The 20,117-nt window shown below is 61.4% G+C and overlaps 1 protein-coding gene across 5 annotated transcripts; it reads left to right on the plus strand.

The window, feature by feature from the left end:
• The first annotated feature begins 449 nt into the window (after window positions 1-449).
• CRELD1 (CRELD disulfide isomerase 1) lies at window positions 450-19,082 on the plus strand. 5 transcript variants are annotated; one of them, XM_048856479.2, is made up of 11 exons: window positions 450-551; window positions 2,536-2,679; window positions 2,943-3,025; window positions 4,497-4,607; window positions 4,983-5,074; window positions 5,453-5,629; window positions 7,187-7,282; window positions 8,128-8,211; window positions 8,755-8,850; window positions 9,517-9,660; window positions 11,605-19,082. In XM_048856479.2, exons 2-11 carry the CDS (start codon window positions 2,554-2,556, stop codon window positions 11,823-11,825), a joined length of 1,230 nt encoding a protein of 409 aa, XP_048712436.2. In that variant the 5' UTR covers window positions 450-551; window positions 2,536-2,553; the 3' UTR covers window positions 11,826-19,082. The 5 variants fall into 5 exon arrangements, with proteins under 5 accessions (XP_048712436.2, XP_074986269.1, XP_074986267.1 ...); XM_075130167.1 differs by lacking the exon at window positions 450-551 and having other exon boundaries at window positions 2,261-2,679; window positions 5,453-5,619; window positions 11,605-11,775; XM_075130169.1 differs by lacking the exon at window positions 450-551 and having other exon boundaries at window positions 2,263-2,679.
• Window positions 19,083-20,117: the final 1,035 nt, after the last annotated feature.

A 20,117-nucleotide genomic window follows, 5' to 3' on the forward strand; every position in this document is an offset into this window, starting at 1 on the left:
TGGGGCCAGGGTGGGGGTGGGGCCTGGCCACTGGTGGGGTGGGGTGGGGCCAGGGTGGGGCAGGGCTGTGATAGGCTGGGGCAGGGTCTGGCCACGGGTGGGGCCAGGGTGGGGGTGGGGCCTGGCCACTGGTGGGGTGGGGTGGGGCCAGGGTGGGGCAGGGCTGTGATAGGCTGGGGCAGGGTCTGGCCACGGGTGGGGCCACGGGTGGGGGTGGGGCCTGGCCACCAGTGGGGTGGGGTGGGGTGGGGCCAGGGTGGGGCAGGGCTGTGCCAGGGTGGGGGTGGGGTGGGAGGGAGATGGGAAAGGGGCGGGGCCTGGCGGGCCGGAGGAGCCAATGGGCGGCCCGTAGGGGCGGGAGGGAGGAGAACCAGGGTCCTGGCAGTGCCCCGTTAACAGGTGCCTCCCGCGCGGGGCGCGCTGATTGGCTGCGTACCGGTGGGTGACGTTGCTGCGCAGGGCCCGCTGCCATTGGCGGAGCGCGGCGCAGCGCGTGGGCGCTGCAGGGAGTCGCAGGCTGCAGCATCGGCCGCTCGCGCTGGGCCGGGCAGGTGGGGGCGGGGCGGGATCCGCGCCGGGCTCCCCCCCCCCCCCCGGTGCCGCGCGGCTGCTCCCCGGGCGGGGCTGTTCTCGCGCGTGCCCCCCCCCCCCGCTGCGGGGCTTTGACCCGCTCCTGAGCGTCCAGCTTGTGTCTCTCCCCCCCCCCAGCCCTGCCCCCCACTCCTCCCCGCCCGCCCCCACCCCACCACTCCTCCCAGCCCCCCCAGGTCCCCTCCCCGCCCGCCCCGTGCCCCCGGCCCCCCCACCCCACTCCTCCTCCACTCCTCCCAGCCCCCCCGGGTCCCCTCCCCGCCCGCCCCGTGCCCCCGGCCCCCCCCCACCCCACTCCTCCCAGCCCCCCCAGGTCCCCTCCCCGCCCGCCCCGTGCCCCCGGCCCCCCACCCCACTCCTCCTCCACTCCTCCCCGCCCGCCCCGTGACCCCACTCCTCCCAGCCCCCCCGGGTCCCCTCCCCGCCCGCCCCGTGCCCCCGGCCCCCCCCACCCCACTCCTCCCAGCCCCCCCGGGTCCCCTCCCCGCCCGCCCCGTGCCCCCGGCCCCCCCCACCCCACTCCTCCCAGCCCCCCCGGGTCCCCTCCCCGCCCGCCCCGTGCCCCCGGCCCCCCCCACCCCACTCCTCCCAGCCCCCCCGGGTCCCCTCCCCGCCCGCCCCGTGCCCCCGGCCCCCCACCCCACTCCTCCTCCACTCCTCCCCGCCCGCCCCCACCCCACCACTCCTCCCAGCCCCCCCAGGTCCCCTCCCCGCCCGCCCCGTGCCCCCGGCCCCCCCACCCCACTCCTCCTCCACTCCTCCCCGCCCGCCCCCACCCCACCACTCCTCCCAGCCCCCCCGGGTCCCCTCCCCGCCCGCCCCGTGCCCCCGGCCCCCCCCACCCCACTACTCCTCCCAGCCCCCCCAGGTCCCCTCCCCGCCCGCCCCGTGCCCCCGGCCCCCCCACCCCACTCCTCCTCCTCCCCTCCGCTCCCCCACTCCTCCCAGCCCCCCCGGGTCCCCTGTCCCCCCTCACCCCACCACTCCTGCCCTCCGCCCCACCACTTCTCCCAGCCCCCCCAGGTCCCCTGCCCCCGTGCCCCTAGCCCAGCCCTGCCCCCCCCGTCCCCTCAGCCCTCCCCCCCGCTCCCCCACTCCTCCCAGCCCCCCCAGGTCCCCTGTCCCCCCTCACCCCACCACTCCTGCCCTCCGCCCCACCACTTCTCCCAGCCCCCCCAGGTCCCCTGCCCCCGTGCCCCTAGCCCAGCCCTGCCCCCCCCGTCCCCTCAGCCCTCCCCCCCGCCCCACCACTCCTCATAGCCTCCCCGACCCCCCCCTCACCCCACTACTCCTCCCCTCCGCCCCACCACTCCTCCCAGGTCCCCAGCCCCCGTGCCCCTGTCCCCACCACTCCTCCCAGCCCCTGCCCGGTCCTGCTCCCCGGCCCGCCCTGGCCCAGCCCTGCCCCTCCCTGTCCCCTCAGCCTTCCCCCCCCCCGTCCCCACCGGTCCTGCCCCACGGCCCCCCCCAGTGCCCTCAGTCCTCTCCCGGTCCTGCCCTGGCCTCTCCCCCTCCGCCCCACCACTCCTCGCAGCCCCCCCCAGGTCCCCGCCCCTCTGGTCCAGCCCCACCCCCCCATGCCCTCAGCCCTCCTCCCAGCCCTCCCCCCCCACCCCGCCCCTACAGTGCCCCTGAGTCCAGTCCCGTCTGGCCCCCCCGAGTCCGGCCCCACCCCCCCAGTCCCGCCTGGCCCCCCTGCCAGGTGGTCTCCTCCCCCAGCTCCTACGGAGCGGCGCAATGTGGGAACTGGAATTGGGGGGAGGGCCCGCGACCCCCATTCGGTGCTGGAGCCCCACAGGTGGGAGGGGGATAAAGCTTCGGGGGCATCGTCTGGGACCTGCCTCGTGCCCCCACGTGGCCCCAGCTGGCTGCCCAGGAAGGGCTGTGCCAGGCCCCGTGCCCCCTAGCCGGGCCTGTGTGTCAGGGCTGCTGCTCTCTCCCCAGCCTGCCGCTGCCCTGAGGATGGGGTTGCGTGGGAGAAGGCTCCTGCCCTTGCTGCTGGGGCTGCTGCTGGGCCCTTGGTGCACAGGCTCCTCCCCACCTGAGCCCTGCCAGACCTGCCGGGACCTCGCCAGCAGCTTTCTCAAGGTGCGGGGTTGTGGGGCAGAGGGAGGCGGCTGGGTGTTTCCCAGGACCAGTCCCTGAGTGCAGCAGGATTGGTGCCCCCCATGGGCACTAGTGCTGGGTTCCCCACACAGCACTGCCCCCAGTGAGCGTGGGGTTGGGGCTATGGGGCATAGCTGGGTTGGGAGGGGGCTAGGATTGTTGCTGGGGCGGGGCTGGGTGCGTGGGTTCGGAGGGGTTTGCTGTGGGACTGGGCCTGGGGCTGTGACCTTCCCTTGCTTCCCTAGGGCCTGGAGCGGACTGAGCGGGAGAATTTCGGGGGAGGGAACACGGCCTGGGAGGAGGAGAAGCTGGCGAAATATGCGCACAGGTGAGCGGGTGGCATGATGGGCAGGGGGAGCGCTGCCCGACTCCTGCCCCAGCTCACCCACAGGGGTGTGTGTGTGTGGACAGGAGCTCAGTGCTGCCCCGCCCTCCAGTCTGGGGCTCTACCCTGGAGGTGAAGATCTCACAGAGAGCAGGCTTCCTGGAGCTCCAGCTGCTATCATGAGCTGGGGGCTGGACCAGTAGTTTTGGGGGGAGACACCAGGGGGCTGGTGATCTGGTGTGGGGGTGCTATGGGCCTGGCGGGCTGGGTCAGGGAGGAGGGAGGCCCTATAGGGCTGGTGGTCAAGGCAAGGGGGGACTATGGGACAAGGGGGAGGTCAGGGGAGACTGAGGGTCATGGGAGGGAGGAGGATGTTATGGGGCTGGTGGTCTGAGGGGCACTGTGAGGCTGGTGGTCTGGGCAAAGGGGTGCTAAGGAGCTAGTCTGGTTGGGGGCGCTATGGAGCTGGCAGTTTGGTCAGGGAAGGAGAGGGGCACTATGGGTCTGATGGTCCAGGCAGGGGCAGGTCTATGAGACCATAGGTTGGGTCGTGGGGCTGGTGGTCTGGGTGGGGGGTTGCTATGGGGCCAGTGGGTGCGGTGGAGTCAGTCTCAGTGCTCGGGAATGGCTCTGCATGAAGCCTCAGGGCCACACTCACCAGGACAAGGAGCCTGCCTGGCTTCGGCACTTCTTGGGTCCGACCTTGGAGCGGTCAGCCTCCTGCTCGCCCCGTTCGCTCCCTGCAGCGAGTCCCCCTGGACAGGACCTCTGGGGAGTCTCACGTACCCCCAAAATGCCCTGCCCCCCACTCTGCAGCCAGCAGTGACTCCCAGCCAGCATGTGACGCAGATGGGTTGCTAGATGTCTGGAACCCAGTGTAGAACAGAGCTTGTGAGCACAGAAATCAGGGACCTGCAGCAAAATCCAGCTTGGTGGGGATCCAGGGCCCTGGGCTCTCCCCCTCAGTCCCAAGCCAGGAGATGGCCCACCCAGCTTCCACCAGCTCAGCCTCAGACACACCCGTGGCTCCTCTTCCTTCCTGGGCAAACAGGTCACCTGGTCACCACCTCTCACTTTGCTCCAACTTGTCAGACCATCAGTTGCCAGGTTATGGAGTGTTTTGGCCATTGTCTACATGCAGACAGCTAGAGGCAGCCCCACCTGCCCACTAGGGTCTCAGCAAAAATCACACACTTTTGTCCCGCCACCTAGGCATTGAGGTAACACACAGAGAAACTGAGGCACACACAGGATTCATGCAAAACATTAAGAAAAAACCTCCCACTTTGTCACAGAGAAGAGGGCACTGTGGGGGCTGCTGGTCTTGATGGGGCCTGGGGGCTGCTGGTCTGTTGCGGGAGCGCTATGGGGTCCGGTGGGCGAGGCGGGGAGGAGGGTCCTGTGGGCTGATGGCCTGGGCTGGGGAGGTGCTATGGGCAGTGTCTACAATGCCCTGACCCCTGTTCCTGCGCAGTGAGACGCGCCTGCTGGAGGTGCTGGAGAGCGTGTGTGGAAAGTCGGACTTTGCGTGTCACCAGCTGCTGGAGCAGAGTGAAGAGCACGTGGAGAGCTGGTGGTTCCAGGGGTGAGTGACTGGGGCAAGGAGCAGCAGGGTCTGTGCCACACTGGGACTGTGATCTGGGCCAAGTACCTGGGTGACTCCCATCCAGACACGGGCCACCAGCTGCCACCTCCCTGGAGAGGGGCTGTGCACTGCCCCATCCTGGGGCGGCAGCTGCTGCATGGAGGTGAGTGGGCAGGGGTAGGGCCCAGGGCAGCAGGGTGCGGGGAGGAGGGGGGGGACTTTGCATCCTGCCCAGATGTCCGTGTCCAGGGCAGTGAAGGTGCCTGGACAGTGGGCACAGCCAGCAGTGGTAGCACCGGGTGCAGCGTTTATGTAGGACCTACCTTAACAGGCTTCCCCTGTGGGGGTAACAGTGTTTCCTGCTGTTTCCCTCAGACAGCAGCAGCACCCTGACTTCTTCCAGTGGCTCTGCATGGACATGCTGAAGGTCTGCTGCCCACCTGGCACCTATGGCCCTGACTGCCTGCGTGAGTCACCAGCCCTGCTGGCTTCTGGAGCACCTCTCCTCAGGGCCAGGCTGGGGGCCATGGGCAGGGCACCATGGGAAGGGATGGAGGAGCAGGCCAGGCATGGGGGCCTGGACAGGTGCCATGGGCAGGAACTGGGGCCTGGGAGGGGCAGCACTGTGGATAGGGGTTGGGACGGGGGACAGAGGTCCGGGGCGGGGGAGGAGGAGTGTGCTGTGGGCAGGAACTGGGGCTTTGAAGGGTGGCACCATGGGTAGGGTTGGGGCAGAGGGACAGGTGCCATGGGCAGGGGGTCGGAGGTGGGTGCGGGGCACTGTGGGATGGGACAAGTTCTGTGCCTGGCACCGGTGATGAGCACAGCAACCCGTCTCCCGGCAGCATGTGCTGGTGGGCACCAGCAGCCGTGCAGCGGGAATGGTAAATGTGACGGCGAGGGGACGCGTGCGGGCACTGGCCTGTGCATGTGCAGCCCAGGCTACGGCGGCTCCTTCTGCTCCGAGTGCGCGGACGGCTACTATGAGGCAGCCAGGAACGAGAGCCACCTGGTATGTGCTGGTATGTAGTGCGGCACGGCACCGGTGGGGCTGGGCTGGGACCGTGCGGGTGTCCTGGCAAGCGGGAGTGCGAACTGCACTGCTCCCTGCTGCTTGGGATGGTGCTGCCCAAGAGTCAACAAGCATGTGGACAAGGGGGATCCAGTGGACATAGTGTACTTAGATTGTCTGAAAGCCTTTGACAAGGTCCCTCACCCAAAGCTTTTATGCAAAGTCAGCTGTCATGGGATAAGAGGGAAGGTCCTCTCATGGATTGTTAACTGGGTAAAAGTCAGGAAACAAAGGGTAGGAATAAATGGTCAGTTTTCAGAATGGAGAGAGGTAAATAGTGGTGACCGCCAGGGGTCTGCACTGGGCCCAGTACTGTTCAACATATTCATAAACGATCTGGAGAAAGGGGTAAACAGTGAGGTGGCAAAATTTGCAGATACAAAACTACTCAAATAGTTAAGTCCAAAGCAGACTGCAAAGAGCTACAAAAGGATCTCTCAAAACTGGGTGTCGGGGAACCAAAATGGCAGATGAAATTCTATGTGGATATATGTAAAGTAATGCACATTGGAAAACAAAATCCCAACTATACATATAAAATGATGGGGTCTAAATTAGCTGTTACCACTCAAGAGAGAGAGCTTGGAGTCATTGTGGAGAGTTCTCTGAAAACATCCACTCAAGATGCAGCAGCAGTCAATAAAGGGACGAGAATGTTGGGAATCATTAGGAAAGCGACAGATAATACGACAGAAAATGTCACATTGCCGCTATCTAAACCCTTGGTGCGCTCACATCTTGAATACTGTGTGCAGATGTGGTCACCTCATCTCAGAAAAGATGTATTGGAATTGGAAATAGGCGACAAAAATGATTAGGGGTATGGAATGGCTGCCATATGAGGAGAGATTTAATAAGATTGGGACTTTTCAGCTTGGAAAAGAGACGATTAAGGGGGGATATGATAGAGGTCTATAAAATCATGACTGGTGTGGAGAAAGTAGATAACGGAAGTGTTATTTACTTCTCATAACACAAGAACTAGGGGTCACCAAATGAAATTAACAGGCGACAGGTTTGAAACAAACAAAAGGAAGTATTTCTTCACACAACACACAGTCAACCTGTGGAACTCTTTGCCAGAGGATGTGGTGAAGGCCAAGGCTATGACAGGGTTCAAAAAAGAACTAGATAAGTTCATGGAGGGTAGGTCCATCAATGGCTATTAGCCAGGATGGGCAGGGAGGGTGTCCCTAGCCTCTGTTTGCCAGAAGCTGGGAATGGGCGAGGGGATAAATCACTTGATGATTATCTATTCTGTTCATTCCCTCTGAAGCACCTGGCATTGGCTGCTGTCGGCAGACAGGATACTGGGCTGGGTGGACCTTTGGTCTGACCCAGTCTGGCCATTGTGTAAGAGCTGGCTCTGGGCTCCGCTCTGGGGCTGGCGGGGTGGAGCCCCAGGTGACTGGATCTGTCAGCCTGTGGGGCTGGGTTTGCCTGGGCAGATGGAAAGGGGCTGGGCTGGGCTGCATGCTCATGGCCAGTCTCTCTCCTGTCTTGGCAGAGTGCTACCAGGCATGCGGGCGCTGCTCAGGGCCAGAGGACTCCAGCTGTCTGCGCTGCAAGAGGGGCTGGGCGCTGCATGAGCACAGGTGCATTGGTGAGTTCCGCTGCCCTCTGAGAACTCTGGACCCTGCGGGGCTAGTGGGGGCCTGTGGAACAGAACATGGATGGGGAGGCCAAGGCCCTGCTGCCTAGGACCCCTTGGGTGTGCTTTAACCCATGCCTGGGTGTTGTGCCCCCCAGAGCAGGGCTGAAGTGAAAGGTACATGGCTCCGCACCCTGTCCCTTGTCATAAGGGATATAAATGGGAGAGGGTCAGAAGGGCTACGGTTCGGGGCTGCTGGAGGCAGATCTGGGCCATGGTTCACAGGGGAGGGGTGGAATATGGGGTGGGCTGTGAAGTGCAAGGATGAACTGTGGGGCAGAGGGGTGGGCTGTGGGGCTGGCCTGTGAGGAGCAGGGCTGAGCCGTTGGGCAGAGGGGAAGGGTGGGGTATGGGGCTGGGTTGTGAGGTGCAGGGCCAGGCCACGGGGCAAAGGGGAGGGGTGGGCATGGAGTGGGCTGTGAGGTGCAGGGCTGGGCTGTGGGGCAGAGGGGTGGGGTATGGGGCTGGGCTGTGGGGCAGGGAGTGGAGGGACAGGGCTGAGCCATGAGGCAGATGGGCGGGTATGGGGTGGGCGGTGAGGCGCAGGGCTGGGCCATGGGGCAGAGGGGTGGGGTTTGGGGCAGGGCTGTGAGGCACAAGGCTGGGCCGTGGGGCATGGGGCAGGGCTGTGAGGCGCAGGGCTGGGCCGTGGGGCAGGGGGAAGGGGTGGGGCATGGGGCAGGGCTGTGAGGCGCAGGGCTGGACCGTAGGGAAGGGGTGGGGCAGGGCTGGGCTGGGGGCTGGGGGTGAGGGGCAGTGGGCCCCACTCCCAGGGCCTGAGGCCGCTCTCTTTGCAGACATCGATGAGTGTGGCACGGAGATGGCGCACTGCCGGCCCAACCAGTTCTGCGTCAACACCGAGGGCTCCTACGAGTGCCGAGGTCAGAGCTCGTCCCCGGGGGCAGGGCCTGTGCAGCGCCTTGGCGTTTGTGCCCTGGGTGGGGAGCGAGCACTGGGCTCCCTGGCCCTGGCCGTGCCCGTGCCCTGGCCTTTGCTGGGGCGGGCCCAGTGCCCAGCAGGGGAGGGGGGTGGGGCGGGCATGTGGGAGGGTCCCAGTGCCTGGCGCAGGAGGGGGTGGGGCGGTCCCAGGGGCTGGCCCGGGTGGGGCGCTACGGGGTCAGGATCCATGCGCTGCTGCCCCCCGCAGGGCTCCCTGCTCTCTGCAGAAGGGAATGCGACTCCGTACTGCGCTCGCCGCCCCCCGAGCATTGCTCAGGTGCACGGAAGGACCCTTCCGCGGGCCCCAGCCCCCTTCGTCGCCCCGTGCAGATTGAGGCAGCACCCGGCTCCCCGTGCACCTCGGCTGTGGCTCCCCTGGCCAGCCCGGCCTGGGCATGCTCTGCTCTGGCCAGGTGGGTCCGTTTGTCCCCGGGGGAAGGACGGGTGGGTGCCTGGCGGTGCCCTCACGCCCGCTCTGTCCCCAGACTGCTCCACGGCCTGTGTTGGCTGCATGGGCGCCGGGCCTGCCCGTTGCAAGAGGTGCAACAAAGGCTACCAGAGGGACGGAGCAAAGTGCCTGGGTGAGTGCCGTGCCCCCGCCCCGCCGGCTCTAACCTCCCTCTCCCTCTCCCCCCCCGCCCCGCCGGCTCTAACCTCCCTCTCCCTCTCCCCCCCCCGCCCCGCCGGCTCTAACCTCCCTCTCCCTCTCCCTCTCCCCCCCCGCCCCGCCGGCTCTAACCTCCCTCTCCCTCTCCCTCTCCCCCCCCCTCCGACCCGCCGGCTCTAACCTCCCTCTCCCTCTCCCTCTCCCCCCCCCTCCGACCCGCCGGCTCTAACCTCCCTCTCCCTCTCCCCCCCGCCCCGCCGGCTCTAACCTCCCTCTCCCTCTCCCTCTCCCCCCCCCTCCGACCCGCCGGCTCTAACCTCCCTCTCCCTCTCCCCCCTCCCCCGCCCCGCCGGCTCTAACCTCCCTCTCCCTCTCCCCCCCCCCCGACCCGCCGGCTCTAACCTCCCTCTCCCTCTCCCCCCCCCCGCCCTGCCGGCTCTAACCTCCCTCTCCCTCTCCCTCTCCCTCTCCCCCGCCCCGCCGGCTCTAACTTCCCTCTCCCCCCCCCGCCCCGCCGGCTCTAACCTCCCTCTCCCCCCCCCCCCGCCCCGCCGGCTCTAGCCTCTTCCCCCTGGCCCCACCAGTTCTAATCTTCCCCCACCCCACCCCCCCACCCCCCACTGGTTCTAATCTCCGCCAGACGTGGACGAGTGTGCCAGTGTGCAGGAACCTGTCTGTGCCGGGGCCCACGAGGTCTGTGAGAACACGGATGGCAGCTACCGGTGCGTGTGTGCAGAGGGCCATGTGCGCAGGGATGGCGAGTGCGTGGAGGACAGACCCCCAGGTGAGACTCTGCAGGGACCCCCCTGGCTCCTCCCCCTCTGGGCCCTGGGGAGTCACTGCTCTGGGGGGATTCTGGGTGGGAGGGGTCTCACATGGGGGTGGTACTGTCTACCTGGTGGGGTTCTGGGGGAGAGCATGGTGGGGGGTTCTGGGCTGAGGGCGTTGCTGCTGCCCAGAGGGGTGGGAGTTTCTGGCCCTGGGGGCTGGGCTGGGGTTCCAGCCTGGGGTGCAGTGTTGCTCCCCGGGAGCAGGAGGAGGGGAGTTTGCAGCTGGGGGGTGGGAAGCTGCTCCTGGGGGTGGGGGCGGTTCTCTGGAGATTCTCTGTCCTAGTAAGGAGAAGAGGATGGAAGATGATGATAATACACAGGTAGGATCTGATGCATAAGGCTGAGAGTTTGTCACGGAGGTCGCAGATTCTGTGACTTTCTGTGACTTGTGCAGTGGCCGGTGCACCTGGCTCTGGGGCAGCTCAGGCAGTCCCCGTGCTCCCCACCCCACCCCCCAGCAGAGTGTGGGAGGGGGCAGGAGGTTGGGGCATGGGTGGATGAGGGGGCTCTGGGTGGTGCTTACCTGCGGGGCTCCCCGGAAGCAGTGACATCCCCCTCACTCAGCTGCTAGGCGAGGGCATGGCCAGGAAGCTCTCTGCGCTGCCTCCACCCAGAGTGCTGGCTTCGCAGCTCCCGTTGTCCGGGACCCATAAGAGAGGCTCAACTTAAATGTACACCCCAAATTAAAAAACATAGCAGGAGAATCAAAAAGGAGCCACCGTAGCTAAACAACGAAGTAAAAGAAACAGTGAGAGGCAAAAAGCCATGCTTTAAAAAGTGGAAGTTAAATCCTAGTGAGGAAAATAGAAAGGAGCATAAACTCTGGCAAGTGAAGTGTAAAAATATAATTAGGAAGGCCAAAAAAGAATGTGAAGAACAGCTAGCCAAAGACTCAAAAAGTAATAGGAAATTTTTTTTTAAGTGCATCAGAAGCAGGAAGCCTGTGAAAGAACCAGTGGGGCCACTGGACGATCGAGATGCTAAAGGAGCACTCAAGGACGATAAGGCCATTGCGGAGAAACTAAATGAATTCTTCGCATCGGTCTTCATAGCTGAGGATGAGAGGGAGATTCCCAAACCTGAGCCATTCTTTTTAGATGGTAAATCTGAGGAACTGTCCCAGATTGAGGTGTCATTAGAGGAGGTTTTGGAACAAATTGATGAACTAAACAGTAATAAGTCACCAGGACCAGATGACAGGTTTCAGAGGAACAGCTGTGTTAGTCTGTATTCACAAAAAGAAAAGGAGTACTTGTGGCACCTTAGAGACTAACCAATTTATTTGAGCATGAGCTTTCGTGAGCCACAGCTCACTTCATCAGATGTGTACCGTGGAAACTGCAGCAGACTTTATATACACACAGAGAATATGAAACAATACCTCCTCCCACCCCACTGTCCTGCTGGTAATAGCTTATCTAAAGTGATCAACAGGTGGGCCATTTCCAGCACAAATCCAGGTTTTCTCACCCTCCACCCCCCCACACAAATTCACTCTCCTGCTGGTGCTAGCCCATCCAAAGTGACCAAATGACCAGATGGATCACCCAAGAGTTCTGAGGGAACTCAAATGTGAAATTGCAGAGCTACTAACTGTAGTCTGTAACCTACCATTTAAATCCGCTTCTGTCCCAAATGACTGGAGGAGAGCTAAGTGACGCCAGTTTTCAAAAAGGGCTCCGGAGGTGATCCCAGCAATACCCTCTGTTTGCCAGAAGCTGGGAATGGGCGACGGGACGGATCACTTGATGATTCCCTGTTCATTCCCTCTGGGGCACCTGGCATTGGCCACTGTCGGCAGACAGGACACTGGGCTGGATGGACCTTGGGTCTGACTCAGTCTGGCCGTTCCCAGCCTGGGGCTTTACCCCCTGACTGCCCCCCTTTGCTCCCCGCAGACACCCCGGCAAAGGGCTTTTTTGACGAGGTGACGGAGGACGAGGTGGTGGTGCTGCAGCAGATGTTCTTCGGCGCGGTGATCTGCGCACTGGCCACGCTGGCCGCCAAGGGCGACATGGTCTTCACCGCCATCTTCATCGGGGCGGTGGCAGCCATGGCTGGCTACTGGCTCTCGGAGCGCAGTGACCGCGTGCTCGACGGGTTCCTGAAGGGCAGATAGTTCTGGGCGGGGGGCTCCTCCCTGCCCCCCACCACAGGGCCTGGGAGGGCGAGGCCCTTAGCACCGGCTTGGGGACTGTCCCTGTGATGGGGAGCAGGGGGCGCCTGGCTCCAGGGGGCCCCAGGACTGCGGGGGTAGGGTGGGAAGCCGGTGGGGGTCCTTGGCTCTGAGTGGCCTGAGGGACAGGGGGCCCCAGGATTGAGGGTGGGGTGGGAAGCCGGTGGAGGCTCCTGGCTCTGGGTGGCCCCAGGGGGTGGGGTGATGCAGGGCAGGATCTGGCGCCCCCTGGCCAGGCCTGTGCCAGGGTTCTCAGAAAGTCGCTTTCCCGTTGGAGATGTTCTGTCCATGTGTATCCCACTCGCGGTGCAAACGCTTCATGCCGTGTAGCTGGGGCTGTGCCCTGTGTGCCCCCCCTCCAGCGCATGGGACTGCAGGGCAGGTGGTGGTTCCCGCTGGCGGTGCCCAATCAGCAGGCAGGCCACAGGAGACCAAGTGCAGCAGTCTGAAGATGTCATCTGCCCAGTCAGGGGCCTGGTGTCTGGCACAGCAATGGGCAGTGTGCCAGGGCCCCCCATGCAGAGAACAGCCTGCCGACTGGGGGAACAGGGGCTGCTGTCCGGGTGCACGGGCTGCTGATACCGCCTGGTGCCACTCCGGCAGCCTTTGGCAGGGTGGCCAGGAGCTTTGTCCCATGCAACAGGCAGGGACTCGTCTGACAGGTTTGGTCCCGTTGCCTCTCACGCTGTCTGGGGTTGGAGCTTTAGGAAAGACACCAGGGAGGGTGGCTGGCCGATTGACGTGGAGCGTGCCCACATCTCCACCCGTGGTGCAGGGCAGGCCCGTGCCAGCTGAGGGAGATGTGAAGAGAGCACTGCAGCAGGGGCCGGAACGGGGACCCATCAGCCCCAGAGTCCTGCCGTGGGATCCCCACTGAGTGTGTGGGGGTGGCATGTTGAGACAGTCCAAGCTGCCTCGGCCAGGGACAGTGCAGAGCTCCGCATGCAGGCTCCTGGCAGAGCTCAGCCAGCCCTCGGGTGCAGCCTGGGGCTCTGGGTGCAGAACACGGCTGTGGGTCTTGGGAGAGCGGGAAGGGGACCTGGTGGATGGATGAAGAGTTGCACAGTCAGGCTGTGAGTTATACACATTTTGGGATGTATGAGTAGGGGCATTGCCAGCAGATCGAGGGACGTGATCATTCCCCTCTATTCGACATTGGTGAGGCCTCATCTGGAGTACTGTGTCCAGTTTTGGGCCCCACACTACAAGAAGGATGTGGAAAAATTGGAAAATGTCCAGCGAAGGGCAACAAAGATGATTAGGGGTCTGGAACACATGAGTTATGAGGAGAGGCTGAGGGAACTGGGATTGTTTAGTCTGCGGAAGAGAAGAATGAGGGGGGATTTGATAGCTGCTTTTAACTACCTGAAAGGTGGATCCAAAGAGGATGGATCTAGACTATTCTCAGTGATAGCAGATGACGAGACAAGGAGTAATGGTCTCAAGTTGCAGTGGGGGAGGTTTAGATTGGATATTAGGAAAAACTTTTTCACTAGGAGGGTGGTGAAACACTGGAATGCGTTACCTAGGGAGGTGGTAGAATCTCCTTCCTTAGAGGTTTTTAAGGTCAGGCTTGACAAAGCCCTGGCTGGGATGATTTAGTTGGGGATTGGTCCTGCTTTGAGCAGGGGGTTGGACTAGATGACCTCCTGAGGTCCCTTCCAACCCTGATATTCTATGATTCTATGAGTTCCCGTGACTGCAGCCTGCCTGATCTCGTGTCTCCGGGATGGGGGAAGGAATGAGAGAAGGGCCTGGCAGGATCCCCGGCGGGGGCCTGCCCTGGAGTGCAATAGGGGTGTTTTGTGTCAGTCAGTGGCGAGCAGGGCAGTCCCAGGAGAGCCCCAGCTGTAGAGGGGGATTGACACCAAGTCCTCCGGGGACCTCTCAGGCTGACCACGTGCTGGCTGCGGAGAGTCTGCCAGGCTGATGAATGGTCAATGGAGAGTGGCTGGGTTATCCTAGGGGTTCAGCACTGCTGCTGGCCAAGAGGCGGGCAGGCGTCTTCCCATCTGTTGACTGCACTGCGGCGGTGCTGTCTGCGAGGAGCTGGACCGTCGATGATGAAGTGGTGGTGGATGGCTTGGAGCGCCAGCACGGCTGCCTTTGTGCCTGGAGGGCTTGGGGAGCTTGCCGTGTGGCCGTGGAAGGCTCTGCTCAGGGCTGGACGTGGGGAATGGAGGTGGCTGCACCAGGGCAGAGCTGCGAGGTCAGGGTCCATGTGAACTTCGGGGGCTGGGACACGGATCTGAGCGGCCAGGAAGGGGTCCCAGGGAAGTCTGGCAGAAGGTGCAGCATATGCCCAGGATGGTTTGTGGCCCAGTCGTTTGAGGCAGGTCCTTGGTGTGGTTTGGGATTTGCCCTGCAGGTGGTGGTGGGGTGGGTGTCTCCCTGGGGGGGGCCCTGCTTAGCGCTATGCAGTCTGCACTGGTGTCTGCCTGCAGCCCTAGAGGGGGGCAGATGGGAACGGAGGGCGGTGCTGGGCAGCTGGCAGTGGAGGCCAGACACATTCAAATCAGAAGTCGGGCGCGTGACTGACCCCAGGAATGGGAGGGGTTGGCCAGCTCTGGAAGCTGCTGGGCCCAGCACAGGGGTGACTGGCCTGTGCTGGACAGGAGTCAGGAAGTGATAGAATGGCCCCTTCTGGCCTTGGACCCTGAGTCTCTGGAGGGCTCCTGATTTCTCTCGGCTGAGCCAGTTGACGCTGGTGGTTGTGAGCAGCCCTGTTGCCTCAGGGAGGGAGAGGCTTTGGCTCCTGCCGGCAGAGCTGTGCTGAGAACTGGTCCCCACGGGTGCACTGGGTCCCAGGGGGAATAGCCAGAGCCACAAACCAACCTTGAGCATCTCCAGTGAGGACGGTGGAGGCAGCGCTGAGCTTAGCTGGCTTGGTTCCAGAATATAACGCAGCCCCACAAAGTCTCCAGGTACTTTACTGGGGGGCAGGGGTGTCTGGAGACTGCTGCTTGTCTGTCATGAGAAAGTCCTTGAAGAGGTGGGGAGCGGGAGTGTTTGGGGCAGAGACTGGCGGTGTCTGGGAGCCTGTTGGAAACAAACTAGCAGACAGTTGGCTGGTTCCAGAGCAAGCCCGGGAGATGTAGGCGAGCTGATGCCAAATGCCGGGCGGGAGGCCCTTGCCCTGTATGTCCGACCTGCTCCTGGCTGAGGAAGGAGGGTGAATGCAGGTGCTCTGGAAAACAGGCTGCCATCTGTGTGGACAGTGGGGTGCTGAGGGGCAGATCTTTTTGGCCCTGGGTGCTGGAGTCCCTAGTCCTGGGGATCTTGAGGTTGCCCAGAGCCCTTCAAGGCATGAAGGAGGAGTCACTGTGGGGACTGACTGGAGTGTGAACCACTGCATGAGACGGAGGCTTAAAGCCTGGGGCTGCTGGGGATCAGGCCAGACTCCACTGACTGAAATCAGCTGGGCATTGTGGGACCGTGATCCTGCCCAGGTGAAGCGCTGCTGTCCGTCACATTGCGCCTGCACTTCCCGCTGGTAGGAGGAGGAGGATGTGGCCTGGCAGGGTGAGCGTTAAGTGTGCCTGTGTGTACCTGTGGAGAGGAGCGTGCTGGACTCTGCTGTGGGTTGCTCTCTCCCGGAGGCCCTACTGCTGTGCATGGCCAGCGCCCTGGGCAAAGGGGGGTGAATGTCAAGCTGCTGCTGAGCCTTCCCTTGCACAGCTGTGATCTCAGTCTGCAGCATCTCTTCTGCTCAAGGATCTTGATGTCTGCTGCATAGGGGGTGAGGATGAAGGGTCCTTATGTGGAGGAAGAGCCGGGCTGTGATACTCCTCCCCAGCGACCTCCTCTTCTAACTTGCCCTTGTTTGGTGTGGGGGTGTCCCTGGGTTGGACACAGCAGGGGACCGAGATCCTGCTCACCATGTGGCTGAATCAGCTGAACAGAGGCTCCTGCCTCAGTATCTATCCAGGTGGTCCCTTTGGCATGAGCCTCGGTCTGGGGACCTGTCACCGTGGTGGTGGAGCACCTTGCCATGTAAAACATAATTACAGGCCCAGCAATGCAGGGAGGTGCCCTCGTGGGCACTGAGGGGACAGAGGCCCAGGCAGAGGAAGCGACTGGGAACTGACCTTGGTTTTCTGTATCCCTGGCTGGAGCCTGCCCTGCCCCGTTGGGGGTGGGATACAGGAGCGGGGTCCCTGCTCAAGGATGGGAGCCTGTGGGCAGGGCCAAGTCGCGGTGGAGCTGAGCATCCAGCAAGGCTAGGAGCTGGCTCCGGGCTAGCTGAGAACAGCAGCACTGGGCCTGTTCAGCACAAGGCCCCTGACTCCTGGGGCTCTGCTCTCTCTGGGGGCAGCAGAGCAGTGCCAGGAGCTCACCATCTGGCAGTGCCTGGGGCCCACGAGGCAGGACCGGATGTAGTGGCCACTCCTGGAGTCTGGGAAGGGTGGGCACCTGCCCCGGGGGAGGGGGGCTTTTAAAGAGTGCTCTGCCCTGCCCCTGCACATGTGGCCTCATGACCCCCAGCCAGTACTGGAGAAAGTGAGGGTTGGTCTTGGCTGAGTGCCAGGTGGGGCCCCCGACCCTAGAAAAGCAGGTTTAATACCAGCCATAGGGCCTGCTCATCAGACTGCCCCCAGGTCCTGTGGGAGCTGGGTGGGGTTTGGGGAGTGGGGCCAGCTGGCTGCGGCCTAGCCCACAGTGATTGCCCCAGGAGCAACAGTTTGAGATGGGTGCCCTGATCTGCAAGGCCTGGCCCAGCACTTCACTCTGGTGCTGCTCAGGGCCCTGGGCATGCCTGTGCCCTCTCCACCCTCCAGCACTGAAGGGCCAGGCACCGGAGGGGTGAAGGGGGTTAGTATGAATACACTCCCTGCAGCCTAGATCCATTAGCACTAGAGCTGTCAAGCAAAAAAAAAAATTAATCACTCTGTTAATAGAATATCATTTATTAAAATATTTTTGGATGTTTTCTACATTTTCAAATATATTTCAATTTTAATACAGAATACAAAGTGTGCAGTGCTCACTTTATATTTGATTACAAATATTTGCACTGTAAAAAGACAAAAGAAATAGGTTTCAGAGTATCAGCCGTGTTATTTTCAGTTCACCTAACACAAGAACCATTGTGCAATCTCTTTATCATGAAAGTTGAACTTAGAAATGTAGAATTATGTACAAAAAATGCATTCAAAAATAAAACAATGTAAAACTTTAGAGCCTACAAGTCCACTCAGTCCTACTTCTTGTTCAGCCAATCGCTCAAGCAAACAAGTTTGTTTACATTTGCAGGAGGTCACCTGAAGGTGAGAACAGGTGTTTGCATGGCACTGTTGTAGCTGTCATCGCGAGATATTTGCCAAATACGCTAAAGATTCCTATGTCCCTTCATGCTTCAGCCACCATTCCAGAGGACGTGTCCATGCTGATGACGGGTTCTGCTTGATAACGATCCAAAGCAGCGTAGACAGGCGCATGTTCATTTTCGTCATCTGAGTCAGATGCCACCAGCAGAAGGTTGATTTTCTTTTTAGGTGGTTTGGGTTCTGTAGTTTTCACATTTTGGAGTGTTGCTCTTTTAAGACTTCTGAAAGTATGCTCCACACCTCATCCCTCTCAGATTTTGGAAGGCACTTCAGAGTCTTAACCCGTAGGTCGAGTGCTGTAGTTATCTTTAGAAATCTCACATTGGTACCTTCTTTACGTTTTGTCAAATCTGCTGTGAAAGTGTTCTAAAAACGAACGTGCTGAGTCCTCATCCGAGATTGCTAGAACATGTACTATACGGCAGAACGCGGGTAAAACAGCAGGAGATGTGCCGTTCTCCCCCAAGGAGTTCAGTCTCAAATTTAATGAACTTTTTTTTTTTTTTAAATGAGTGTCATCAGCATGGAAGCATGTCTTCTGGAATGGTGGCTGAACCCTGAAGGGGCATATAAATATCTGGCATCTAAATACCTTGCAACACTAGCTACAAGAGTCTCATGCAAACACCTGTTCTCACTTTCAGGTGACAATGTAAATAAGAAGCGGGCAGCATTGTTTACATTTGCAGGAGATAAACTTGTTTGAGCAATTGGCTGAACAAGAAGTAGGACTGAGTGGACTTGTAGGCTCTAAAGTTTTACATGTTTATTTTTGAATGCACTTTTTGTACATAATTCTACATTGGAAGTTCAACTTTCATGATACAGATTACACTACAGTACTTGTATGAGGTGAATTGAAAAATACTTTCTTTTGTTTATCATTTTTACCATGTGAATATTTGTAATTAAAGTGAGCAGTGTATTCTCCGGTGTTGCAAGATATTTATGTGCCAGATGCACTAAAGATTCATATGTTCCTTCGTGCTTCGAGGGTGGGTAACGGTGGTATTCAATTCATGGTAATAGAAATCAATATATTTGAAAATGTAGAAAAACATCCAAATATATTTAATAAATTTCAGTTGGTATTCTATGGTTTAATAGTGTGATTAATCACAATTTAAAAAATGGTGATTAGTTTTTCTGGGTTAATGGTAAGAGCTAACTGATGACATTTGTACCAGTCAGGGGGGTGTATAACCAAGAACAAGCCCTGCCTCACGCCTGCCGCTGGGGCACAGGCATGCTGCTCTGGGGTGGAGAGGAGGTGTTTGCATGTTTGGGGTGGGCATCCTGCCAGCCAAAGGCAACAAGCACTGGCTCGAGGCATCTGCACCAGGCAGGGATCCACCTGTGCTTTGACAAAGAGAAGGCTTGGGCCTGCGGAGTGTGGGCTGGGGCTGGGGCTGGGCCCTGCCCTCAGCCCTGACCTGAAGCCTGGTGGGGTGCACAGGAGGAGCCTGTTTAACAGAGCTTATGGGGTCACTGGGCTGGGGCTTGGGGAGGCCAGCAGTGCAGTGATGGGGGATGGAAAACAAGGGGCAGTGGGGTGCGGGTGGGGGGTGGCTGGTCATGGCAGCCCTGGGTCTTCGAGGAGCTTCCCCCTCAAGTCAGAATTGGGCCCCCTTCTCCCCCCAGCTTGGTTTCTTTCTGAACTGAGAGCCCCAACTCCACTGCAGGGGGGTGCACTCCAGGCCCAGCTGCTTCCCCCCAATCCTCACTCTGTCCCACCCCTTCCTTGTGCTGTCAGTGGGGGTGGCACAGGCCAGCGGGCCCCAACCTCGTCCATGCCCAGGGCTGCTGCATTGTCTGGCTCTGGCATGGCTGTTTGTCTGTCTGCCTCGGGAAAATAAATGTGTTCATGCCCGGCTGGGTGCTGTGGTCCTTGGGCTCGGGGGGGGGGGGGGGCTGCAGCCTGGGGTCCAGGCATGGCAGAGTGGGGTGCAACTCCCCTGCACCCTAGGGTGGGGGAGCAAGGAGGAGGCCCTGGGGTGCTGTGGGTGGGGGGGCAGTCAGAGCCAGGCTGCCGGGGAGCTGGTGTTCCAGGGCAAAAGATGTTTTGGGTGGCACACAGCTGAGTGGCCCTGTGATGGGTCTCCCTGGGCCTAGCAAACCCAGAAAGGCCCCCCCCAGAGACACAGCCCTGCCCTGCCCCCAGAGACTGACCCCCCCAAAAGCACAGCCTCACCCTGCCCCCAGAGAGACACAGCCCTGTGCCCAGACCCCTCCCCCCCTCCCCCAGCCCATAGGGGCTCCTGGTTTTACAGGCGCCTGGTCTGGGGCAGCTCAGCATGTGTGGGGCTACTGGATGGGGCTGGCCACTGGGGGGGGGGGTGAGCAAGCCCCGTGGGTGGGGCAGCATCCAAGACTATTCCCCCCCCGCACTAGTGCCCACCCCCTTCCCTGGCAGGTCAGTGCCTTGGCAGCCCTGGTTTGGGGGTGGGTGGGGGGGGGGAGGGTTAGGAGCCTGCCTCCTGCTGGGTGCCAGCAACTGGGGGGGGGGGGGGGGGGCTTGTGTGCAGCCAGGGCCTCCATGTGTCTGGGAGCTCCCGGGGATGGATTATGCACTAGCCTGGCCAGCTGAGGGTTCAAGCCCTGTGTGTGCTGGGTCCAGGTGACAGAAGAGCCATGGGGCCCCGGGCAACTGCCCCCCACCAGCTTCAGGGCATGCCCCAGTACCAGACTCCCCACCATGGCCCCAGGCCTGGAGATGCTCGCTCCCTGCTGCGCCCTGGGGCAAACGGCTTGTGCGGCAGTTGGAATGGGGGCTTGGGCTTGTGGGGAGGGGATCACAAGCCAGGCCTCAGGGCACCCTGGCTTGGGCCATAGTGCAGGGCCTTTCCTTCAGCTCTCCAGGCAGTGGCAGGGCTTGTCCTCCCCCCCCACAACCCCATGGCCCATTGCA

The sequence above is a fragment of the Caretta caretta genome, chromosome 7 (assembly GCF_965140235.1).
Source record: "Caretta caretta isolate rCarCar2 chromosome 7, rCarCar1.hap1, whole genome shotgun sequence".
NCBI classification, from domain to species: Eukaryota; Metazoa; Chordata; order Testudines; family Cheloniidae; genus Caretta; species Caretta caretta.